The 27000-nt window shown below is 28.9% G+C and overlaps 2 protein-coding genes across 4 annotated transcripts; both read left to right on the top strand.

Moving 5' to 3' along the window:
* Positions 1–208: 208 nt before the first annotated feature.
* On the top strand, positions 209–8652 carry LOC149892378 (ubiquitin-like protein 3). 2 transcript variants are annotated; one of them, XM_090079203.1, is made up of 5 exons: positions 209–645; positions 3061–3169; positions 6519–6611; positions 7779–7856; positions 8343–8652. In XM_090079203.1, the coding sequence occupies exons 1-5, from the start codon at positions 454–456 to the stop codon at positions 8396–8398; spliced, it is 528 nt and encodes a 175-aa protein (XP_089935329.1). In that variant the 5' UTR covers positions 209–453; the 3' UTR covers positions 8399–8652. The 2 variants fall into 2 exon arrangements, with proteins under 2 accessions (XP_089935329.1, XP_089935330.1); XM_090079204.1 differs by lacking the exons at positions 7779–7856; positions 8343–8652 and adding an exon at positions 6938–7046.
* A 293-nt stretch (positions 8653–8945) lies between these two features.
* Positions 8946–26196, top strand: LOC145184680 (uncharacterized). 2 transcript variants are annotated; one of them, XR_016449929.1, is made up of 17 exons: positions 8989–10439; positions 10591–10644; positions 10769–10861; positions 11750–11845; positions 11974–12179; positions 15776–15906; positions 16195–16286; positions 16391–16477; positions 18243–18463; positions 18605–18671; positions 18893–19074; positions 19194–19404; positions 19514–19677; positions 21342–21643; positions 21796–22125; positions 22248–23022; positions 26120–26196. XR_016449929.1 is itself a non-coding variant. In XM_090079201.1 (13 exons), the coding sequence occupies exons 1-13, from the start codon at positions 9828–9830 to the stop codon at positions 19679–19681; spliced, it is 2220 nt and encodes a 739-aa protein (XP_089935327.1). In that variant the 5' UTR covers positions 8946–9827; the 3' UTR covers positions 19682–19790. The 2 variants fall into 2 exon arrangements, 1 of the variants encoding a protein (XP_089935327.1); XM_090079201.1 differs by lacking the exons at positions 21342–21643; positions 21796–22125; positions 22248–23022; positions 26120–26196 and having other exon boundaries at positions 8946–10439; positions 19514–19790.
* Positions 26197–27000: the final 804 nt, after the last annotated feature.

Below are 27000 nucleotides of genomic sequence, written 5' to 3'. Positions count from 1 at the left end.
GTAATTTGGATAAACTAGTTTGTATTTGAAATAATTTTTTTAGCTCCAACTAACATTAATAACAGGGAGTATGTTTGAAATGTAATGTAAATGAAGAATTCTCGTTAATAACATTTTAGGTTATAACCTTACATTATAGCTTTTATTTAATTATTAACAAATTAAAGGTTATGTCTAAAAAAAAGTAGCTAGCTTTCGTTGCCGTTATCTTTAACGTACGCATTTGCGGAATTCAGGTGAACGCAAAATTGAAAACAAAATAAAGTTGTTCTGCAAAATGAACAAAATAGCAAGAACTTCTTAGAAACAACTAAACCAACGGAGAAGTTGTTTTGATTTACTGCCGAAAGTGTAAGGCAGTCCATAAGTTGTGACTTTGAACTTCATTCACCAGAGGTTCGTGGCTATGCATAAATGCTTCTAATACTCCATCCTCTAACCTTCTAAACTATCATGACAGATAATAATATAAATAACTCAGATGACCTTAAAGATGATTCCTCGGAAAATAAAGAGAGTTCGAATATCTTAAGTTCACGGTCTCGTTCAAGCTCCTACGTTAAGCGTTTTCGTGAAGAAGAAAATAAAAATGATAATACTTCGCGCAATAGAGTAAATTCTTCCAGTCTTCAGCAGAAAAATCTGGTATAATGATATGTATATGTATAATCTCGTTACAATAATATATATATATATATATATATATATATATATATATATATATATATATATATATATATATATATATATATATATATATATATATATGTATACGTATATGCACACATGTGTATGCATACGCACGTGTATGTAGATGTGTAAATTGAATAAAGTGTCAACTCTCAATATATTAGTATCTTATATCAACCTTAGGTATGATATAATATGATTGAACATTTTTAAAAAGTGTTTTTATTTAACATTTTATACCTAATAGTTTTCATAAATGCATGAATTTTTTAAAATTATTAGTAAATGATTAGGCAAACTTTTAAACAGAGATTTTTACTTGAGCATGGTAAAAATGTTAAGTGTTTATGCTTGTCACTATGTTAGCAAGCCCTCTCTTTTTTTGTACCTAGAAGTCATATCAGTTTTTTCAATGTATTAAAGAGTTTAAAGTTTAAAAGTAAAAAGTAAAAAAAAAAAGAAAAAAGAGGAAAAAAAAATTGAAGGTATGAAAAGTTCATTTGCTTCATTTTCATATGCTTAGTAAAGTCAAGTTAAATATTTGTAACCCACAAGTATCGGTAAAACTGTGAAGTTATGAATTAAAGTGGTTCTTAAAGACTTTCCAAAGTTAAAATAATTTAACAGTTTTTTTTTTTTAAAAATCCACATAAATATTTGATGTGTTAATTTGCTGTATTAGCTATGTAAATACAATAAATATGACCCTCTGGTATTTTTTTAAAGATGTAGTATATCTAATATATATTGGTATCTGGTATATTTTTAATGATGTAGAATTCAAAATTCAATACTTGATTACTAAATGGTAAGAAAAAAACTTTAGAAATATTTTATGTACTTAAATAACCAAAACAATCTGTTATATTAATTTTAAGTGTGAAGAATTTTTGTGGCAAAATTGTTTCAACATTCTAAGAAGAAAAGTTTGCTTAAATTTAACTTAAACCTAATGTTTTGTTCTGTTTGTTTTATGAAAAAACACAAGGCATTCTATAATGATAAGATCTAAAGTTAGTCAAATTGTAAAAAAAGTAACTTTTGTTGTGATTAGACCTAAAATAATTGCAAAAATAAACGAAAAGATTAAATGATTAGAATCTTGAAATTTCTAGTCTCAACTGTTTGAGAAAGAAGCACTGTGTTAAGAAGATACTCTGATCACCTTTAAAAGACCATTTTTTGTGCATCCAATTTTTACTAATTTTTACTAAAATTCATATTATTGTTTGGTCAGATTGTCTAGTAGTAGTTTTTAAATTTTTTAACTTTAAAAACAGTATCTCTTCTACTTTTGTCATGATTAGTATAGCAAAATGTTAAATTGTTAAATCTTGGATAGATACATCTAAGGGAATAACTCTGATTTGTGATATTATAGCAATAAATTAATCTGTATTTTTAAAAATTTCTACTAATAAAATAAAATTTAATTTCAGCTCTAGCAGATGGAATAGTGAGCAAGATATCTTAGAGTTTCTAAAGAGAGTTAATTATGAAAATTAAAAAACACTCTTTCTATCATGATTATTGAATGAAGTTTGTTTTGAAGAAGAAGTCCATCTATATCTTCTCTTAAACATCTAATTAAAAAACAAAATTGGTTATAAAATATATTGTGTCTGGTCCTTATAATTGTTAGACAAAAGTTTCCTTTATCTTCTCTTTATCTTTTGCTCCCGAAGCCTTACTTAAGAATGAAGTATTTTTTTATGTGCTTTTTAAATCTGTTGCATAATTTAGGTTTAAAAATAGAGTCTAGACTCTTTTCAAAAAGTGTTTTTAGCAAAGATGATTTTGCAGAATACTTGTTGATATATGTAAAGAAAAAATTGCATTTGGCTATGCTATTGTCTTCAAAGTGAAGTAATAAATAATCCTGATAGATTTTTAAGCGGAAAGTCATTTAATAAACTTCAAATACATTTTCTTTGATTATTGGTCTTTGCATCAAATATTTTTAATTTACATATTCATCTTTATTTTTTTCCTCCTTGTTTGTTGTTTCTTTTTTAGTTAATCTTCTAGTTTTGTCAGATTTCAATGAGGTTTATTTTTGAAGTGAAGTTTTACTTAACAGAAATTTTTTCAGACCTTTAAAAAAACTTAAGAACATATGATTTATGAGTCATGAGTCCTAGTTTATAAACTAGGACTTATGCTTTGAATTAATTTTGAATTATTATTATTATTATTATTATTATTATTATTATTATTATTATTATTATTATTATTATTATTATTATTATTATTATTATTATTATTGTTATTATTGTTATTATTATTGTTATTATTATTATTACTATTATTATCGTTATTATCATTATTATCATTATTATTATATTTATTGAGTCTTTTTTATACTTTTAGTTGGTCTTAAAACTTATTGTTGCAAGTGGGCAATCACATGAGTTTGTTGTTCCACTTCACACATCTGTCAAAGAATTAACTCAGCATGTGTTTGATAACTGGCCCAGTGGTATGACTTAAATCTGTTTAAGGCTATGAGAAACATTACTTGTTTTTTATAATTTTTTTGACTTTAAAGCTTAAGCCTAACTTTTTTACTTAAGTTAACTTTTTTGTAACATGTTCACTGCCAATAAAATTTTTGGAAAATGTCCAAAAATTGTTTTCACATTTTTAGGAATACCTTGCTGTCGGCCACTGGTGGCTGACAAGGCAGTCAATGTGTTAAAATATCTTATGTTTAATAATATTAGATGTTTACAAGTGACTTCTTTTTTGTACAGAAAATGTTTATCATGCTGTTTGTTATTTATCCTGAAAATTTTTTACAGATTTTAATTACAAAAATTGAAACATCCACAAGTATTACATACAGATATATAGTTTTATAAGTTTTTAATATTTTGAATTTATATGCAATGAAATCAATAAGCAATCTCATTTAAATAATTTGGAATTTAACTGTGTAAGTTTTATCATTAGACAGTGTTTTATACTCTTTAAAATTGTTGTTCTCTATATTCTTATTTTTGTAACAGAATCAACTATCATGAAGTATCAAAAGTAAAAATAAAGTTTTACTGTGTTTTTTTTTGTTTTCTTGTTAGCAAAATCAATAAGTATTCAAGAATGTGTGATTATTTTTTATTTATATATTGATAGTTTTAAAAAGTACCCAAAAAACAGTTCCCTTGAACAGGGATCTTAAATATCTTATATCCTCGAACAAGAATTTTAAATAGTTATGTGCTGTGGAGAGATTGGCCATGTAGTTCAAAACTGACAAAAGAGATTAGATTTATTTAACTTGAAGGTTCACAGAATCTTGCAGACAAATCACAGTGGAAGTATCAAGTTGTCAAAGACAATTGATATAATTGTTGTTTAACACAATTTGGATTCATTCTGAATGTTGCACCCAGGATCATTAGAAAAATTTTGATAAAATGTGATTCACTGTATCCAGGTGTCAATCACTGGATTAAGGTTTTGATCTTTTGTTGAGTCTGAAGTTGATTCCTTTATTCATGGTATCATTGTTACTCTGGTCTCCAGCCAGAAAATGAAAAACATTTGAAAAAATATAGATTACATTTGAAGCAGCTTGAGAATCTAAATAGCAGTTGTGTTCTATGTTTGTATGCCTACACTTGCGAGAATAAATTAGATTGGAAATGTGACCATCTGAAAGGCACAGTTACATTGCATAATTTATTCTTGTGGTGTGGCCAATTCACTGTGTAGCTTCCATTACAAACTGGCTGTGACCCACATGTAGTCACTGTAGTGTTTGGCAAGTAATCTTACCAGCAAAATACTTTGCATTAAAAAATGCATTGGGAAAGATCTTGTTCTTAAGTTTGAAATGCTACAAGTAGTTTTGTTGCAATACTCTGGTGTGGTGCAAATAGCATTGCAATTATAATGCAAGTAGTCTTGCATTTAGATATAATCAAAGATTGTTCCTGACTAAGAAAGAAGAATGATGTTATTTAAATTAACATGGAAGAGGAAAAAATCATTATCAAGGAAATGAATAAGGCAATCAGTAGTGTTTGGAGGCAAGCAGTTATGAGTTCATGAACTAGAGGAACTACTCACCTATTGCTAAATGTTTTTAATTAAATATATTGTAAAAGAGTAATCTAGCGTAAACACTTGCTTAAGGTAGATGGGTTGATAAGGGTCACTCACTCTTGGCTGTACCCTTTGTTTTATGCTACTGCAGCAGCAGTAGCAAACGTGCTATCATAAGCCAATGTAAAACCTTTCCACAATGAGCTATTCCATAATGAATTGAATTTCCACAATCTGCATCCCATAATGAATTGAACCTTTTGTCTTATAAGTCAATTCATACCCAAGTCTAGGAGCTTCTTAAGAAGACATAGAGGGCATTTATGAAATGTCAATCTGTGGATCATGTACCAATATGTTTGGAAGAGTAAAATCTTCAGGAAAACTGGTAAAAACTTGCTTTCGGACTAAACCATTTTGAATCCCAGAAGTACTGTTCAACTATTTGGTTGTAAAAATCTCAGATACACAATTTAGAAATAAATGCTCAATTAAGATAATCAAGTTTCCACTTAGATGAAATATTCTATGAGCATAAAGTGGCTTAGGAGTGGGGGAGATCCACAACACTGTCTACTAGCCCAATATAATACTCACTCTGATCAAGAGAATCTGCTACCACTCTAAGTATGCGTAATTGGAAAAAAGAGTCTATTGAGCCATTTTCAAAGTATATCACTAATTGAGGGAGTGTTCAGGCATAGAATGATAAGTTTCCATTTCAATCTATGGATTTCCCAGATTGCAGATATCTGCTCTGTTCCTAAAGAGAACAAGACAAGCGATGATGTTGATGAAGAATGCCCACTCAAATAGAATGCCTGCCTAGGCAGTTGAAACTAATAAATTAACTTCCAGAAAAATATCCTGACCCTGTAATCAAGAGGTATTGTGACATAAATTGAGTTAAGAAGTAATTTTGCCTTATATATGCTGACAGAAAGAATTGTTTGCTGTAATGACTTATATGATTATCATAGCTTTATGTAAAATTGTGTTTTACTAGTTTATGTTCCTTTGGAAAATTTAGTTTTTTTGTATATATTTGGAGTTAAAAAACAAAGAAAGGAGAATCTGAAAAAATAAAACACATAATAAAAATGATAAAGCAATAAATAAGTAAAAGGATTTTATTATTATTATATATTGTTAAGTATTGTAAAATCTGGTGGCTCAAAACTAAAGAGGAAAGGAATGGAAGAAAATTTTAAAATCATGGGGTTTTTCAAATATAATGTCAACCCCCTAAATTTCTTTGACTTTTTAACAGTGTTGAAGAGTCAGAAATTTAGGGGGTTCAACATGATATTTGAAAATTTTAACTCAAATTTAATTTTTGAACAAGGAAAATTGCTTAAATAAAAAATCTTTTTATAATATAAGCAATTTTCCATTTTTTTGTGTACTTGCTTGTAAGTTTAAATTTAGTTATAACTTTTGATGCAAGCAAGTTTAAAAGCTTATAAAAGTGAACATAATCTCAGACCAGGATCATCTTAAGGCAAACATTTGTTAATTTTTAAGAGTTATAAGATAACTCCTGGGTGCTAAGTTGTTGAAAAATTAAATGTGAAAAAGTTCTTTTCAATTTAAAATCATTAACATTTAAATCTGAAAAGATGGAATTGAAGAAAAAGCATTAAGATTATAAATGAATTAAAATATTAAGTTAACAGTTTAAGAGTTTTTTTTAAAAAAAGCCTCTAAACCATTTTTCTCATACATTTTGACTTTTAAAAGATTCTTATTTATCTACATACTATTTTATATATACTTTATAGAATGGTCTGAAGAGAGAGAAAACATAACGAGTCATCATGTGCTTCGAATTATATATCAAGGCAGATTTCTTCATGAAAATATCACATTTCATGGTAAATGATTGTAACTACATTTATTGCTATTTTTAACAAAAAAGTTTAACACTTTATAATTACTTTATAAGTATAGCTTGAGGTTTTTTACAAATGACTTTTTTTGTCTTCTTTGGTCTTTAAGAACTGTTTTAAAAATAATGAAATATTTGATAATGGTTAAAATATTTGATATAAAAGTTTTCTTACAAATGTTTTTTACATTTGCTGACATTTGATAAATTACAGAATTGTTTCACTATTGTTATCAGCTTGAAAAAATGAAAATACTTGCAATAATCCAAATATTTTCATCTTTTCAAGTCCAGAAGTTTTCTTTTTTTTAGCCATGTTTTACTTTCTGACCAGATAATCTGTTTGACCAATTTGCTATAAAAATTGTTCCCGAGGTTTTGATTTACTTTTTCAATTTTTTGTTACTAATTTTTTGATACACATGTCAACCAAAACTTCTCACCCACCCAACATAAGATGTCTTTAAGACATCTTTAACTCATCTTTAAATTGTCTAGATGTCTTCAAGTCGTCTTAAAGATGTCTTATGTTGGGTGGGCAGTTCACATGAATACATGTTGATTACCTGCTACATTCCAATATATTTCCTATTCAATATTTTTTTATTTAAAAAGTACTTTATATATCATAGCATAATTACATATACAAAGTATTCTCTTATGATTTAAAAAATAAATAAATAAATAAAAGTCTTGACTCTATATAAGTTGAGTATGATTTTTTATATCATCTCAATGGCTTGGTATCTGAACTTATTCACTGGTATAAATGGCACACAAAATACAATAGAGCCAACATATTTATGAGGATGTATTTAATGATGTATTTAAACAATATTACTTTTCTTAAAAAACTTTTTATTTTTTATTTAACTATGAAATTTTAGATGAAAATCTTCTGCTTTCAATAGATTCTGATGACAAACATAGTTCCGTTTATGAATTAATAATGAATCTTTCTGGTTAAATTTTAAATTTTAAATTCAAATGATGACTCTAAAAGATGAAACTTTTGATCAGTTTTAGACACACATCTCCCAACCTATCATTATTATTATTATTTTTTTTTCATTATAAAACAATAATGATGTTTAACTTAATGTTTTTTTCATTAAAATACTCTTTTGATAATTTTGACAATTTTTTTTTCCAGCACTTAATCTGTCAGCTGGTAAAAAAACAGTAATGCATTTAGTTCCAAGAGAAAAGTTACCAGAAATTTCTACAGATGGTAGTTACTTTTCCTTGCATTTTTTTTTTAATTTACATTCTATATTTCGTTAAAGAAGTGGTATCCAGAATTTTTTTTTTTTTTTTTGTGTATCTGTCTTTGATAGGCAACTTCAATCTTTAAAGGATTTTTGTTTTTCTTCTTCAATATTTTTAAAGAAGCTCAAATGTTTTAAATAAATAGCACTCCATTAAAAAAGTTTTCAATTGTATTTATAACATTTATAATATAATATTTATAATATTTTTAATTTTGAGTAAAAAATTTTGTCAGTTTTTTAAGAAATTTGTGTTGAAGAGAATAAGCTGGAGAAAGCTATTTTTACATTTTTACATCAAGAAGAAGGCTTTGAGTATCTTTTTCTCCACTTCTTTAACATGACAGATTTTATATCTTTAGCATTTATTTTACTTATAAGTTATTTGGAAAAGTAAGGTTGTATACTTAGGACTAAAAGGTTGAGATTTTAAATTATTACTTCTTTAGAAACAGATAAAACACCAAAGAGCATTGCTAGAAGTTGCTGCTGTATAGTTTTATAGCTTTATCTTTATGGAGCTATTTTAAATTTGTGAAAAACAAAAGCAGCAAAAACACAAAATTTAAACATCCACAAAGAATTTGTAAAAGTAGCAAGAGCTTTTCAATGTTCCGGGTGAAACTTTCTTCTGTGGTTTCCATCTGCTTAAATGTTTGAAGAAAGTTGTTAAAGAAAGATCCAACTTTGGTTTTCATGGAAATTCAAAGTAAAAATCTCCTAGATTTTAAATTGTTTTTAACAGCAAAAAACACGTTGTACAATGTTTCCTTTCTCCCTTTCCCTTTCTCAACTTCTGTTGATTTCCAATTTCCAATAAAAAATGGTTTGGTTTTCACAAATAACATTTTTGTTGTCCTAAGCGTGAAACGAAAAAGCTCACTTAAGTTCACAGATTTTATATTTTATTTTTGAAAAGATATTTAACATTTTTATGTTACTAGTTTCTAATGTTACCTAGGTTAAATTGAATAAAATATATATACATATTGAAATATAAATATATCTGTATAATGTTCATGTATTTATAAAAAAAAATTTTCATGTATTTTCATTATATCAATCTTGTAAAAACATTGTGTTAGATATGAATACCACTTTAGAGTCTAATTAAAATATTATTTCCAATTTTATGAAAAGTTAAAATGGTTTCCTGTTGCTAAAAAAATAGTGAACATGAAACAAGTTTTGTATTAAAGAATTTGTTTTACTTCTTTAATGTTTTTATGTCTTTTTGTATATTTCTTTTTTTTTTTTAAGTCATTTAGATTTAGAAGTATTGGTTGTTGACTCTTATTGATCAATTTTATATTCCCCTAAAGTGCATGCATCTAAAGATATTTAACCTAAATGCATGCATCTAAAGATATTTACCCTCGAATGAATGCATCTAAAGATGTTTAGTCTAAATGCATGCATCTAAAGATGACATTCTTTTACGTTTGTACATCTTTTATTTATTCTTTTTACAATATATTTATGCACACACCAGCATAGTACTAAAGAGGTAGCTGTAGTTAAGGGGTGAATATTAACTATCAATATTGTCAATTATAAACTCATGTTTATCTTTCTTTTTTTTTTTATACCTAATTGCAATACAAGTTAATACTTTTTTTCATCAATCATCCCAGCACAACCTGTGCTAGTGCTGAAATAAAGTTGCAAGAAAGACGAGGCGTATTTTAGCTAATTATCTCGTTTTTGTTATGTCTAACATATTATATTATGCACATATTTTATAAAATAATTTTTAACTGATAAAAATTTTGGTAAAAATGAAAAATGTTTTTACTAACTTTTAGAAATTTTGTTTGTATTTTTAATTGAGTGTTATGTTTATATGAATTTTATTTTACAGCAAGTTTTTGCATACTTACGTGGCTTTTAGCATAAAAACTTATGATTTCCTGCACAATGAGTATTTCCAGAAAATGCCAGGCATAAATAATTTGAATAAATCAAAGAATATTGTGGCAGGAGTGGATTTGAACAGCCCTGCACAGACATTTAACATTGTCATCATACTATGTGGTGTTATATTTGTTTTAGCATTAACTTTTTTCTCCTGCATTAGATTGAAGCTGCGCCAAATCTATTCTCCTCGTCTGCTTTTGATAGAGAGAAAATCTGTTCCTGGTTCAACTTCACAATCTCTATTCTCATGGGTAGTACCATCATTAAAGGCCACAGACCAGGACATCTATGCTTTTTCAGGGCTAGATGCACTTGTATTTTTAAGATTTATGAGGTTAGTTTTAAAGTTTGCGCTTATAACGTTGCCATTTGGAATGATAGTTTTACTGCCTTTAAATGTGTATGGAGGAAATCATTTAACTGACGGATTAGATAAATTGAGTATGTCAAATGTTCAAAGCGGATCTTCCAAACTATGGTTTCATTGGTTAGCTGTTTGGGTGTATTCCCTTGTGGTGCTTTTCTTAACTTTTCTTGAATGGAAAGTTTATATTGGTTTCCGACAAAATTACTTGAAGAAAGGTACTGGGAAACAATTTGTTGTACTGGTAGAGAACATTCCAGAAAATGTGAGCAGGAAATAAAAATTTCTACATTTTCTACATTTCTACTCATGAATTTTCATTTTAAAAATATCTTAAAATAATTTCAAGCTTGTTTCAATCTGGTCTCAAACTAGTTTAAAGACTGTAGAAATGCTTGTTATGTGTTTATTTCTAGATTCGTAATAACGATGACTTGAAAGATAGTGTAGACAAACTATTTCCAAAAATTGTATGTTACATTTTAAAAAATATAAATGGCACAGAATTACTACAGAAATAAGTTTTTTTTGAAACATTTAAAAATCGAGTTTCTGTACAAATGCAAGAAAACTTTAAAATTTCTTTACATTCAGGTGGAGAGTGTCTATTTGGTAAAAGATTTGACAGTATGGAGCAATTTAATCAAGAAACACGATTCCTATGTAATCAAGTGGGAAGTTGCTAAGGTAATATTTTAGTCATTTCTTCCCTTATGAAACTGTCATCCTCATGAAAATACCATCATTGTTAATTGATCATCATCAAAATACCATCATAAAAACATCATTAGGATGCGATAAAGTTTTGCAATTGATTTTTATAAAATTTTAATATAAGTAGTTGTTTAATTTAAAAGTTCTAGCTTCACCATCTTTTTCATAATATTTACATCAACTCACACCATTTTTTCTCCTGTTTTATTTTGTTTGGCTTTCAAAAAGTTGTGTTGTTTATTGTTTATTCAAAGAAGCATAATTTGAGAACCAATGAACATTATAACTTTTTATTTGAAAAATTGTTCTTCAATAAATCTTACGTCAAAGTATCAAGTTAAAACATAAAATTTCACTATTAATTTTTCTTCTAAAGATAAGTAAAAAACTTACTAAAACAACCCCAAAAAACCACAAAGGTTTGAAATTGCCTTAATGACTCAATGAGGTTTTTACAAAATTTTGGTATTTCTTGTTTCCAATTGGCTTTAATTCTTGTTTCAGAATGTATAAAATTTATTTGGACCTAGACTGCTCTTACTTGATGTAGTTGTTTGTTTATACCTTCCCTATTTAGGCAGATGTTAGGAACCAACTGTCTTGTTCTGAATTTTCTGATGCAATTTTAAGAAATCTATAAATATTTTGCTATACGTCTATTGCTAAGACTGCAGCCGTTATTCGCTTCCTGCTTTTTGACTCATTTCTTTGTATTATCTTTTGATTTTTCTCATAAAAATCCTCGAATGTGACTAATTCTGTCAATTATTAGCTTCGTCAGTGACATTCTTATATAACTTTATAGTGATTAGAAAATAGATTTGTTTTTCTGGATTTTTATTATTTTATCATTTTTTTCAGATTTATTTGGAGCAGGAAAAAAAAAGAATGACTTTAAAAAAACACCCATGTGCTAAAAAAAGAGATGCAATTTCTGAATATGAATCAGAGCTTGAGGTAGTTCACATTAAATGTAAAAAAATGTTATCTTTCTCTATTTGGTTGCAGTGGTCAACTTTCTTATTATATAAAGCTTATCTTTATCAAAGTTAAGTATTATATGTTTTTTTTTTTTTTTTTTGTAGAACCTACAAGATCAGTTAGTAGATGAGCAGTTCTCTTCCAAACAAGCTACACTGCATTGTGGGTTTGTTTTCTTCAAGTCATTAAAAGGACAAGCTAGTTCACTGAAGAGTGTCTGGAATTCAAATCCATTGTATTATCATGTGACACCTGCTCCTGAGCCCAAAGAAATTTTATGGGAAAATTTAGCCATTCCTTTTTGGCAAAGGTACATTTTTATAAGCAACACTTTATTTATGGGTGTCTTTTTTTTTTTTTTTAACAGTTTATGGGTGAAAAATCTTACTTAGTCATTCCATGCCAAGTGGTACCATATGTACCTCAGATTTTGATGAAACTTGTTGGGGGTGGTGTATAACAATGAGATAAGCAAGTCCTGAAGTTTTTCAGCTCAATATCTTATGTGGAGCAAATTGTGAATCAGAGCAAATTGTGAATTTGCTTTTGAGCAAATTGTGAATCAGATTAAGTTTGCTTCTTAAACACACAATGGTTTTGTTCAGAAAGTTCTTTATTCCAGTTCTTCCAACAACATAAACAATTTTGCTTTAAGTTCTAAAAATTCAATTTGCTTTGATTTAAAAAATCCATTTTTTTCCAACGTTTTAGGTGTAAGTTAAACATTTAATCTATTAATAACATTTATTTATCTTTAAGTTTTTAGTATATAATGTGATGATTTAAATTGATTGCAATTTTATACTTTTTTTTTAAAGATTTCTGAGTTTTAAAAAGATTTACAGCATTTTATTTGCTCTATTTTTGAAATTTAGTCTGACTTCTGTAATCTATTTATTTTTGTATTTAACTTTTATTTAAAGGTTTATTTCCCACTTCAATTTCTCCCACTTCAATTTTCACAGCATTTTTTGATAGAACACAGATTGATGTGTAGAAAAAAAACTTAGAAAAAAATTTTAAGAAAAATAATGCAACCGTAAGTAATTGACTTTTTGAATCAGAGATATGATTTTAAAAAATCAGGACAGATACTTTTTGATGGCTTGTAACTTTAGAATAAAGAGCTCAAATCAACTAAATTTATTCGAATGTCTAGATGAGTCCAACCCATGAATGTCCAGCATGAGTATATTAACATCCAATTTTATTTGTAGCATTATAAAATCTAGTTTTTAAGAACAAGCTCTTTGAAATCACAAAAATCTAAAATGTAAAGAGAAAATTTTAGTTTTAGCCTATCATTATGAAAAAATCTCAAAAGTCAGATTTTCAATTTTTTACTCATCTGAAAGAATCCACAGAGTGCTTACTAATAGATTGAAAAAATTAAGGAATTCAAACAGTTTGTTTACAACTCATTAAACTTTAAAAATGGAGAAAAAAACAGTTCTTCTCAAAGAACCTCACAAGATATTGTGCTAATACTTTCAGGGCTTGCCTAGAACTTTTTTTTTGGGGGGGGGGGGGGGCTTAAGGGTGAAGCAGGGATGGGGAGTGGGAAGAAAAAACTGATCCTTAACTCCTGAATTGGTTTATGTAAAAACTAAAGGTGTATGAGAATATTCTAATTACCTTACCTGCATTAACCAAGTATGCAAGTTTTTGTTTTATACTCATTGATCTAAGTTTAAGTTTGTCAAATTAAGGAGTAAATAAAGAGAAAGGATTTTTAATTTACTACTATTATCCACATTTTTATTTGTCAAAAGCTATCAACCTAAATTTGTCAATAAGCAGTTAATCAATTGGCAGTTAATCCAATAATCATTGGGTAATCAATCAAATGGAATCTATGTACAGTAGGTATTGCTAAGTATCTTTGTAAACAAATACTGTAAAAAAGAATGTAACAACAAATAATATAACATTTGTGTTAATTTCACTTCCATCAATCTGATTTTTTGTCATTTTAGAATTTTTTTTTTAAAAAAAAAAAAGTTGGGAGGTGATTTTTTTTTGTACTCTCAATTTTGGCTTTTCAAAAACATTTGACTCCCAACTCTGACTTCTCATCCCTAGAGGAAGGAGAATAAAAAAAGAGAAAAATTCAGGGGAAAATCCCTTAGTTTTTTTACAAATAAGTTAATTCATACTTCATAATATTGAATTTATCAATTTTTGTTTCATCTTTTTTCATAAATTTTATTTCACCAGTTTTTATGTAAATGACATAAGCACCATAAAGTTTTCTTCTTTATTTTTCCAGCCATTAGACAGGCTGCTTTGACGTTCAATAAATATTTGTTTATCAAAAAATTAAATGATTAACTTAATCTCCTTTAAAACTAATATTGGCAAAAATGATATGGTGCCCTGGAAAGTAAGGTTTTTAAAAAATGTTCACAAAAGTTATTTTAAAAAATAGTTTTTAATTGCTCACCAAAAGCAGAAATTTAAAGTTTTTATTAGAAATTTTCACATCCTGTGTTTCACGTCCTGTGTTTCACATCCTGTGTTTCACGTCCTGTGTTTCACGCAGGGCTGTGGAGTTGGTAAGCTGCTGTTCCGACTCCGACTCCTTGATTTTATCATGGACCGACTCCCGACTCCAACTCCTTCATAAGTAACCAATTTGTAACAACAAATAGTTGTTTGTTTTACTACAGTTATTTGTTTGTAACAACAAATAATTGTAGTAAAATGTTAATATTGGCTATTTCATCACTATGATACAAAAATTCCAACCACTTAGTGCTTTAAACAGTATTTATAAGAAAACAATTTCTGAACAAACAACTTTTCTGAACTCTTGTTATGCAATAAACTCTTATGCAGTTGCTAATAACATTATAAATTTGTCAAAATCATGTTTGAAATATTGTCAGTTGGACAATATTTCAAACATGAAAGAACTTGTTCTTCTCTAAGTTCATATTCTTTAAGAATCTTTTCTACTAAGACCTGGAGAAATTTGCTGGTGTGATTAGTTTTGGCGTCTTTTACTGCCAATGTCTTGGTAACTGCTTCATTTTTTTCAAAAAAGAATCACTAATTTTCTAATACTCTTTCTCTCCAGAGAAACAAAGTTAATTGAATACTTACAGTCTTTGTGTTTGTGGAGCAACTCTTTGGTGCTTGGTGGTGGCACGCCTAGCTTTCTACTAAGAATATGTAGCACAGTGCCATGAAATTTAAGTCGGGAGTTAGGGGATCATGAAGTTATATAGTTTAAGGGAAGGTATAGGAGAGCGCAAGGGAGGTGATATATGATTCTAAGTGATAAGCAGCAAAATACCCTATTGCTTATCACTGTTTTAAAGGCCTAAAAATAACATGTCAAACTCCTTGTCCTCCAGTTGTTGCAAACTACAATTCCCATTGTGTCTGGATATCCTACAGCTTTCAGACCATCCTGGGACTTGTAGTTTTGTAACATCTATAAAATCCTTATGAAAATTATGAAACTTTGAAAGATTTTTTTTAAACCAGAGTTGGAGTCGTTACAATTTTTCCGACTCTGACTCCAGCCAAAATGAGCTCCGACTCCACAGCCCTGGTTTCACGTCTGTATCTTTGTCAGTTGACCCTCTGCTCAACTTAAAGCATTTGTAGATCTATATAGATTACAAGCTGCATTTAAATATAGATTTTAATCATGCTGCATTTTGATTTTATCAGCGTAAAGCATTCAAAAGACCTAAAATCTAGTTTTAACCTAAAATGCTTGATTTGAACAAAAACCTAGCATTACATGTTGTTTGGTTTAAATCTTGCTTGGCAATAAATGCTAAATTTGTTTAAATTGGGGTCTTGAGTTGATTGAGTTTGATGTCTTGTCTTTATCATCACTTAAAAAATTTTCATACTTAAAATCTTTATAAGGATTTTACAATTGTGTTTTAGAAGTCTGCGTATGGTTGTTGGGTTTTTCTTTGTCTTTGTACTTGTGATATTCTGGACAACTCCAATCTTGTTTATTTCATCTCTTACAAAATTAAGCTCTATCGCAGCAGAGCTGAAATGGTTAGATGAGTGTAAGTATCATGATTAATTGTGTATCTTTAGTTTATTTTGTTTTTGTTTTTCCAAACTTTTAGAATCTTGTGAATTAAAATTTAAATAGGAAGACAATAAAAGAGAAGAAGCAACTTCATGTACACTTTTCAGTGAACTTGTCCTTTTGATGACTTGAAGAAAACATATTTAAAGTCTTTGAAGTTACACTTGTGAAGGAAGAAATTATACACAATTTTTTAACTGTGTACTTTTGACATAAATGTTATTTTTAAAAAAATAGCTAATGTTTCAAAAATATTTTTTAGGGCGAGCTGGAACTTCAACCTTGGTTCAAAATTTTATTCAAGGAGTTATTCCTGTGATTCTTATTGCCATCTTTTCCATGATATTGCCTTATGTAAGTCTTACAATTATGTCATTTCTTTTCAGTCTTGTTTTTTGTGTGGAAGTTATTTGTGTTTTTATCACCCTCATTTTAATGCCATTAATTTTTCTTTAAAGATTTTAAGAGCTGTGGGAAAATTCCAAGGGCGTGTTAGCAACAGCGCAGTCTATATGGTGACCTTCAAGTTTCTGTTTGTATTTCAGGTCCATTTTTATGTTTGTTTGCATTTTGCCACAAATTCTTTTCTGCCAGTAATAAATATTGAATTCTTCCTTAAAAAAAAAAATCCTGTCCATTTCAAGATCTTTTGATTATTCAACTTGCAGTTTTATGCATTATTAAACTTATATTTACACTTTATTCAATAAAAAGAAACAGCTGCTCCAAAAAACAGTTTGTTTTTTTTTGAGCAATTTGCAATGTGACTCAACTTTTCAACTTTGATTGAATATAATTTCTTCTTACATTTACAAAAAGCTTTTGTTTTTTAGTTCTGGCTTGAAACTCTCAGTTTTCCATTTTACAACATAAATTTAGAATAAAGAACTTAAAAGATTTTATCCAACAAGTTTATTATAGCAAGTTTAAATGATTTTTCATGTACAGGTTTTTTTCTGTAAATATATATCATTCATCTCATTGGGCTCAGAATCACAGACATTACAAGGCTGAAATAACTTGATGTCAGTAAATGAATTTTTTCCCCATTAAAAATGATGTCATGTCAATTTTTAAAAGTAACATTAATGGTAATTATCATATTAACAACAATCTGCTGAGGTTTTAACTGACTAATATGAGTTTGAAGATCAGATTCTTCTTTATACAACTCTGATGTCTCTTTTTTTTTATAAAACTGGTGAAGTGGCCTATTAAAGTGGCAACTAGAGTATTTTAGAATTCTTCTGAAAGTCAATGTTTTTAACTTTAAATGGAAGAGGTGTTAATTATAAATCTTGCTTCATATCTTTGGTAAACTGTTTACAAATACTTTGATTTGAAGCTTTGTCAAACCCTATTTTTACATATAATATTCCGTTCATCTTAACTTGAAACGTTCACTTAAATTTTTTATAATTTTAGTAACTGTATAATTTAGTATACTTTGAAGTGAGCATTTTTCTGAGGTTTCAGTTAAATTAAACGGCTTTAGGATAGAGTTTTAGCTTTTCTTCTCCAAGCCTATTAAGGGATGCATTTTAATATTGTGAAAAAAAAAAAAAAATTTCAACAAAAATTAAATCAGTTTGGATTTTCAGAGCAAGAGCCTCCTCTAGTCATAGTTATTGGAGTCATTTTGATGTTCTTTGCAAAATATTAGCTGAATCTTTGATGTAGTAAGGAATAAAGATCCATGGTGTTCATCAGTTAAATCTGCAATCTTTGCTCTTTTACTTCTTTTAAAACGTTCTTGACATTCCTTAACTCTTCCTGGTCTTCCTGGTATAGTATGAGAAGACACTTTATCACGATGAAATTTCTTCCCAACCAATTATTTAAAATAAGTAATAATAAATTCAATAAGGATTTCAGCAAGTGATTTGTTTGCTTTTCGAGCTGAAAATTACTTTATGACAAAAAGGGAGGAGCAGATGTGATTTGACAAAACAAGGTTTACAAAATGTAGTTTACTTTAACATATCCAAAAAAATTAAAAAAAAAAAAGCAAACTTTTTTGTCGGACTTTTTTGTTGTTTTTAAAATTTGGTCTGGTTCACTGAGCGTTGTATGCATGTGATTTCAATAACTAAAATTTTGGTGGAAAAATCACTACTCCATAACATTCCTTCTCTAACAAACAACTCAAGAACGGTTTTGAATTATTTTAAAAATTTTCCTGAATGAATGGTTTGATTAAAATAATAAAAAAAATGATTTATATTAAATTACAATTTCAATATTTTTTTTGCTAAAAATTTTTTCAAAGAAATTTAACTCTCTGATTTTTTTGTTAAATTTTTATTTTAGACATTTAACACGTTTTTCATATATATCATCTCGGGTTCAGTCCTCCAGGATTTGAGTCAAATTGTCAAGGCTCCCCTTGATCTTCCGAGTTATCTTGCCAAATCATTGCCAAGTCAAGCTGGCTTTTTTCTTAACTACATCACCCTTACATCTTTTGTTGGGTTGGCAATCGAGCTGACAAGGATTGTCCCTTTGATTTTAACTACAATCAACATTAAGTTGTAAGAATGACATGTTTGTACCTTTTCAGTGACTTTTTCTTATCATTGCATGTCTGTTACCACCATGATTTTTTGCTCTAAAAATTTGTTACACGCTTTACGGCACCGAAAAAAAATGTTCGCAAAATTCTTTTTCTTAAGCTTTGCTCGGACACAGCGGCAGATTCTAGAAGCTTGGAAACCGAAGCGTGCTGAATACGAAATTATGGTAATTTTTCGTTTTTTTTTTTAATGAAATACTTTATTGACTTTTTTAAAGCCATATTTAAACTTGTTTGTGGTTTTTATGAATTTAGCTGTTTTTCCGAAACTTTTTATCTTTTTTAACCCAAATTTACCAAAACTTGTTGCGCTCGGCTCGATTAATATGTCAAGCTATTAAAAGTTTAATGTATAGTCAAATTTTTACGCTAATTTTTGTTTTCTCAGTATTCGCAAGCACTGCTTTTCTTCTTGATTGGAGTCTCTTATTCAATTCTTTCACCGATTATAATTCCGTTTTTCGTTCTTTATTATGCCTTCGGGTATATCGTGTGGACCTATCAACTGCTGTATGTGTATATACCGGAAAATGACCACGGAGGAAAATTCTGGCCGGAAGTCTTTTCCAGGTGATTTTCAATTACACTTTGTCTTGATGTCCTAATGCAAGGTGGTGTTCTTGAAGGAATTTTTTTTTTCTTTTGTGATTTAATCTCAGTATTTTAATTATTTAGATTATTTTTTTTAGAATTATTGCTTGTTTGGTTGTATTCCAACTTCTCATGATTGGTGTGTTCTTGCTCAAACAAGTTTGGTATGCTGCCGCTTTCACTTCTCCGTTGGTTTTACTGACTGTTGTGTTCTGGTGGTTGATGGTTGACAAATTCCAACCTTGCAGTGAGTTTCTCGTCCTAAGTGAAGCTATTGACACGAAGCTTGGGGAAAGACGATTTCTTGAAGTAATTTTAAGTTATTATTGAAAATTATTTTCCGTTTAATTTCTCTCATCTCTCATCTTACATTTTATTTCTTAACTACAAAATTTTATTGGAAAAAAAAACATTTTAGGAAGTCAGAAGAACATATATTCGCAACTATTCAATACCGGATATGTTTGAACTAAGTACGGACAATAAAATCTCTCCTGACGATTACATACCTATCAACGAGTCAAGGGCATTTTCTGACGAAGAATCGCATGAACTTGGAGAGAATGGTCCATTGTTATCCAAGTAACTTTAAAATATCGGAAATCTTTTTTTTTTTTTTTAATCTTCAAAGTGTACATTTTATAGCAGACACGTCTTATCGTTCTTTGAAATATTATTTTTCGTTCATCATAAAATGTGTCTTATTTTCATGGTGTTTAACTGAAACTCAAAGGTTTTTACACCTCAAATTGTCCAGTCCGTGTAACCCATCATATCAGATTAATACCATTTGTTTATATTCATTAAGGAAATTAAAAATTCAATTCAGTCTCTAACTTCTATTGACTAAATAAGGAAAAAAAAAAATTTTTTTCAAATATTTTTCTTCGCGCTTCTAAAATGGGGTCGGAATCCTCTAAAATGGGGCCGGGATTCTTTCAAATCTAAACTTACTAATAGTTAATCTGAAGACTGTCTTCAGATCCAAATTTTTTAACTGCGTTGTAGTCCTTCGGTATCTTTGAGCTAATTTTGTCATCCCTCGTTAAAAGGAGTTAAGTTTATCTTTTAAATACTTTAAAATATTTTGGGTACAAGTCACATTTAACAGAATAAATATTAACAGTGGTGTAAAGTCAAATGGTAGCAGTGGTCTTTATACACAACGAAAAGCGCAAAAATGAAACATTTGCATCGTCTTCCGTGCCACCAGTCAAAAAACTGATTTCATATATGAGCGATTTGATAAAATGTTGCCCACAGTTTTGTCTAGTTTGACCACCCTAGACTAGTGAACGAGAACTTTCAGTATCGTTTTCGGTGGAAACCGAACCCGAAATTTCTGCTTCGACAACCTTTTATGTATTTGGTTTTGAATATAGTAATAATAATATACAACATATATAAAACATACATGCATACATATTACATAGGTTTAGTTTGTTATGCAAAATAGTTACTCCATGTTATTTTTGCTATTGATTTGGTTTTCAAGTTTCGGCTGGTTTCGGTTTCGGTTTTGGTTACGGTTTTACTGAACGGAAATTTCGGTACTTAGCGTGTTTCTCACATCAGCTGAATTGCGAACGTCATTCGGAGCTTAGGGGTGTGATGTACCAAAATCAGCGTATCTAAAACATAATGGTTAAATACACACACTTAATCAGAGAGACGATACAAATAATATCGTCTTCAATCGGAAGGGACACGAAAAATGGTTGAATCTAAATGAGATTAAGAAACTTCGATGGCCGAGTCAGTCACTTGATATGAACCCTATCAAACATCTCTAGGCTATATTAGATCAGAAACTGCGCAAAAAGAATAATAGGCCATCATCAAAGACAGAATATTCAAGATTATTGCATAAAAGATGGCAAAAAGTTCCTCAAGATGAATATTCGTGAATTCATTTGTAGCATGGCTAAAAGGGTTCTAACATTGAAAAATGTGAACGTGATGTCAACTAAGCAATAATTATCCACATTGTAACCATTTAAAAACTTTTTCATTGAATCTCAAAGTTTTTATTTATAAAGTTTTTATTAATAGAAACGTTATTAAAATATTGATACTTTATTAAGTGTCTATTCAAATGTGTGTGTGTGTACACACCTTTTTTTTTTTTTTACCAATTTTATCAGTTGACTCAATCTTTTTTTTGACTAACCATAAATCAATATAAGTACAGCAGTAGTTGTTTAGATTTAGGGTTGGTTAACAGAAGAAAGCTTCAGTTTTAGTAGATTAACGCTAAAAGTTTTGCAAGCTTAGTCATCTCAGCTGACTTTTGCATTGAATTTTAATCATCTCAATTAACGCATTTAAATGTTTATTAACAAATTTGCAAGAACAAAATACCTGCTGTTGTATTTAATACAGAAACAACTTATTTAAATCTAAATAAAAAGAAAAAGGACTCTTAAATCTTATCAAAACTATATTTTGGAAAGATTATTCAGCGGTTGAGTCTACCGTTCTTTGCTCAAAACGTAGAAAATATTTCCTGGGACTGATCCTTACTTCTTTATTCATCCGCGTTATGAAGGTAAATATAAATACATGTATTGATACACAATGTACTTTAGTTAAAATTAATGACGTTACTATGGTTACTACAGATACTATACTTATGCTGTAAAGTTCTTATCTGCATATCAGAGTTATTAGAGGTAGAAAATGTGAATGTTTTATATGTAGATGCAAATTAAAAATGTGCCGTGAAAACTCGTTTATCAAGGCGCTGAAAATATTTCAAGTTCACTTACAGTTCACTTATTTCCCAAGATTGTTTTGCCCAAGTGGGACAAGGAATTCCACATCTCTGGAATTTGACAGCAACTGTAAAATCAACATCCCCACCAACGCCAGGAAAAGTTATGCCCAGTTTTATCAGAGATTTGAGCACCAATAAATAAGGGAATAACTTTAAAAAATTTTTGATCCAAAGCAACTCGTTGCATCTGTCGGAAAGATTGAGCTTAAAAAACTTTTATTTTCTTTGGATAAACTGAACTAATTTCATACCAAGTAAGGTTTTGGTGCTTGAAAATTTTTTTGGATTTTTTAATAAGTTTAAAATAATTTTTTTATGATTTTAAAGCCAGCACTTTTGTAATAATTTCCATATGGTTTTTAAATATTTGCAATAGGATTGAAGTTGAAAAATTTCTGAGAAGTGAGAGAGGATATAAAAGTGTGAAATCTGTTCTCAATTTTAAACAACGAGTTGATTGGAAAATTATTCAATTGAGAACAACGAGCTGATTGGTTAAATGGAGATTTTCTATTGCCAATAAAAGTAAACGAGGTAAGTATTCTATTAGCTACACTTTTTTTTTAGATAGCTAGGTTGCAATTTGTATAATTTATTTTGATTTTTTACGGATGTATAGTTAGTAGAAAAAGATACTCCTATCCTGTATTGCAATCACAGAAAATGAATAAACAAATGATATCGATATCAATTTAAGTGTAGATGGAGAAGAGATTCCTTAAAATTACTCTGTTACCATTAAATATGAGTTAGGAAATGTAAAAATCCCAAAGATTGATAGAAAAAAATACCAAAACCTGCGAATATTTCATGCTTAGATTACATGGTGTCTGAAACGCTAGATTACATAGTGTCTGAAACGCTAAAGATTTTGCTTCAAATGGTCGGAAAATAAACTGCAACATTAATGCACCAGTGTCCGTTTTGCATGGCCTTATTTCCTAACTTTTAAAAAGTAACCAATATACTTTAGAATCTTTGTGCAGATTATAGGACTACACAAATGTTATTTATCACCGTTTATTAACAGGGGGACAAAAAAAACAACAACTAGAGCTTGTAAATATTCCTGGTTTACATATACTGTTAGTGCTGTAGACATAACTTTAAGAGGCTAAAAAAAACATTTTTTTTGAAAACAAAGAGTTTGGGTTACAATCATGGCCTACTATAGTGACAGGCCGAGTAAACGTACGGCTTTTAAAAAAACTGTAGGCGAGTTTTTCTTTTAATAATTTGTAATATGGCGCGATCAAGGAAAAAGACGTGTTCTTTCAATTTCATATTCAATTAATTTCAATTATATTGTATGTGTATTAAATTTGCATTCTTTTTAGATCTAAATAATTAGATTCATAAAATATGGTTTTTAAGTGTTGTGTCTCAGGATGCAGAGGTAACTACGATGTTACAAAGTCTGTGAAAGTTTTTCGCCTTCCAAATAAAAAAAATCTGGATGAACGAAAAAGATGGATAAGTGCTATACCTCGAGATAACATTCCAGATGGCCCAAATACTTTTATTTGTGAAGAACATTGGCCTAAAAACTATGAAAAAGTTTTAGTTTACGGAAAGTTAAGACCAAAATATCCACCATCTGTATTTTCTTCTGTAAACTCAAGTCAAATTCCAACTCCACAGGCACCACCAAGACCAACAAGTAAAGCATTACCATCTTTTAGAAGTATTGTGCCTGATGAAATTGAGGATTTTGTAAAAGCTGACAATATTTCATCCTTTGATGATTTGTGTGAAAAAATAATGTCTAAATCTATATCTTTTTCTTTTTCAATAATATCAAATATCTATGAAAACTGTTTACATCTTCAATCTGCTGATATATTAGACAACTTGGGTGTTCCAAAGTTTATTTTAAAGATAAAAAATGATTTATCCTTTGATAGCTACCACTGTGGTATTAAGTGCACCATAAAACCTCTTTCTTACAACCATATAAATACTATTAACTGTATTAGTTGTCTCCATGCTGCAATACACTATCTGAATTCATTACCAATTGATCACAAAAAAAGTATTATTATTGAACAGATGTTAAGTATGAACTCCTTAGTGTTTATTGGTGAAAAAAAATATTCTCCTGATATGGTTGCCAGGGCATTTGAGTATTTTTCACTGTCAAGAACACTTTATTCTCGATTACGTGATGACTATGAACTACCAAGTATATCACTGATGACAAAATTGACATCAAAAGTTAGAAATGTTGGAGATGATGATTTTTTAAAGTTGTATTTTGACAAATGTTCTATTTCTCAAAGACTGGTCATTCTACTAATTGATGAAAATTATGTTAAACCACAGTTAACATATCAAGGAGGGAACATTTTTGGTAAATCTGTTAACTCCCCAAATGAATTGGCAAAAACAGTTTTGGGTTTAATGATTTGTTCTTTGTTTGGTGGAAAACAGTTTTTGTATAAAGCATTACCAGTAACAGGTTTAGATGCTAAATTTCAGTATGATCAAACAATGCAAACGATTGAAACAATAAAAAATTGTGGTGGCTCTGTTGTTGCTATTCTTTGCGACAATAATAAAGTAAATAAAAAGTTTTTTGGAATGTTTAATCTCCGTAATACTTGGTGTACTAATGATAATATTTTTCTTCTTTATGATTTCGTTCATTTAATAAAATCTATTCGTAATAATTGGCTCACAGAAAAATGCCAAGAACTATGTTTTACTTATGAAGGTGTTTCAAGAACTGCAAAATGGTCAGATCTTAAAAAACTTTTTCAACATGAAAAAGATGCTATTGTAAAACTGTCTAAACTAAATGAAACTGCAATTTTTCCTAAACCAATCGAACGTCAAAATGTGTCAACTTGTTTAAGAGTATTTTGTGATGAGACTGTAGCTGCTTTAAAAACTCATTCATCCATAAAAAATGTTGATGACACTACAGTTTTTTTATCTATTTTTATTAAATTTTTTAAAATTGTTAACGTTAAAGGACTTTATGAAAACATTTGTACTAGACATGAAAATCGTGCTGTTTTTTCATCAAACAATGATGAACGATTGAACTTTCTTTTAAATTTGGCTGATATGGTCGAAAAAATGGCACCTGAAATACACGGTCAAAGAATAAAAAATTTAACCAAAGATACTTCTCGTGCTTTTTCCCATACGTGTCGTGGAGTGGTTGAACTAGTGAAACATTTACTAATTACAAGTCATAAGTATGTTTGTCTTGGACATTTTACTAGTGACCCTATTGAGAAAGCATTTGGAAAACTTCGACAAGGATCAGGTGGTACCTATTTTATAAATGTTCAGCAAATATTGCAAAAATTTAGCTATGATACCAATATCTAAGCAAAGTTTTGTTTTTTTTATTGACATAAAAAAAAAAAAACTTTGCTTAAATATTGGTATCATAGCTAATGATTTAGAAGTTTCATCAAGTCATTTGTGTGACAAATGTAATTATGTAATGCAAGATGATACTTTGTTAAATGTTTTTCATAATCTTCCTGTTATTGAAAGCGATTTGTCTAAAGAAATTAAAATGTCTTTGGTTTATATTGCTGGCTATGTCAGTAGAGAAGATCCTCCAGTTGAAGATACATCATTTTGTTTTGACCAATTTGGAGAATATATCAGAGAGATTAATCATGGTGGGTTAACTTTGCCTGGTGATAACATCTGCCATTGGATATTTTATTCGTACATTTTATTTCACCATCTTTACAAATGTGTCTGTCGTGTTAGCTTATCTAACAGTTTCTTGATGGTATCTGACTTTTATGGATTTACCAATGTTTCAAAAAAACATTGTAGAATCCTTGCCAATATATTTTTTAACAATTATTGCCATCTTTACTTCCCGCGATCTTCAAAGGAACCCAAAATGAAAATATTGAAACTATCTTAAACGTGATATATATAATATTGTTTTTTTTAACTAATTGTAGTTTTATTTTGAAAAGTTATGTTGTTGTTTTTTTTCATAAAGATGTTTGAGGTTTTAGTACTATAAAAAGTGAGTCTTTACTATGTTATAATGAAATGCGGTTTGCATTTAATAAACGATTTTTTTCATTTAAGAGGTTTTATTTGTTACAAAAACCTTTATTTATGATAAATTAATTACTATCTAATGAACTAATGAATCTATTTATTAAATAACCTAAAAAACGAATGCTTCCGTAAAAAAAAAAAACTCGCCTACAGTTTTTTTAAAAGCCGTACGTTTACTCGGCCTGTCACTATAGTAGGCCATAGTTACAATTTATCAACCAAAAAAAAATATCTCAGATAAACATTTACTGAGCATCCTAAAAAGGTCAGCAAAAGAAAAATTTTTCATTTGGAAGACAATGTTTTTTAAGGGTTGTCGAAGAACATAAAAAACTGAGCTGTTTTTGTTAGAAGTTTCGCCTTGGATTCCCGCAGTCGAATACATTAAGATACTTAGAGATTTTGAAAAAATTGTTCATAGCTGTTTTAGAAAATCTCTACATATCGCACACTTAGTTCAATATGAACATAAGTGCAAAATCACGGAAACCTAAGTGTAAAAAAAAAAAAAAAATAGTAAAATCACGTAAAACAAAGAAACGACATTTTAAAGCTGGTATAAAATTTACTTGCAACCTTAATTTTTCATATTATATTATAATCATATAATGAAATTCCCGTAAAAAAAAAAGTGCTTTGGAGCTGAAGTTTGGAGCTGACCACTGCTCCAATGCAGATTAGGATTGCAGCCAAGACCTTCGTTTGAAAAAACTGTAGTTGATTATACAAATAAATTACAGAGAATTAATTAAGAATCAGAATTTATAATTTTAATCCGAACATCAATCTAATCAGAAAATATTTCACAAGATTTGTCACCAATTTTTGAATAAATTAAAAATAATTCTGAAAAAACAATGTTAAAAAAAACAATAACAAAAATCTCAAAAAGTTGATCACGTGTTTTTGGATTTAAACTCACCAAAACCGCGAGGAATAAAATTTCACTGGATAACAGCCTCAATTATATCCTTTTTAAAAACTACACTGGATAACAGCCTCAATTATGTCTTTTTAAAAATTACACTGGATAACAGCCTCAATTATGTCTTTTTAAAAATTACACTGAATAACAGCCTCAATTA

This window comes from Hydra viridissima, unplaced genomic scaffold (assembly GCF_058129835.1).
Source record: "Hydra viridissima isolate aposymbiotic clone 2 unplaced genomic scaffold, HvirCarnegie_v1 scaffold_2, whole genome shotgun sequence".
In the NCBI taxonomy this organism is placed as follows: domain Eukaryota; kingdom Metazoa; phylum Cnidaria; class Hydrozoa; order Anthoathecata; family Hydridae; genus Hydra; species Hydra viridissima.
This window is presented reverse-complemented; position numbering and strand designations above follow the sequence as displayed.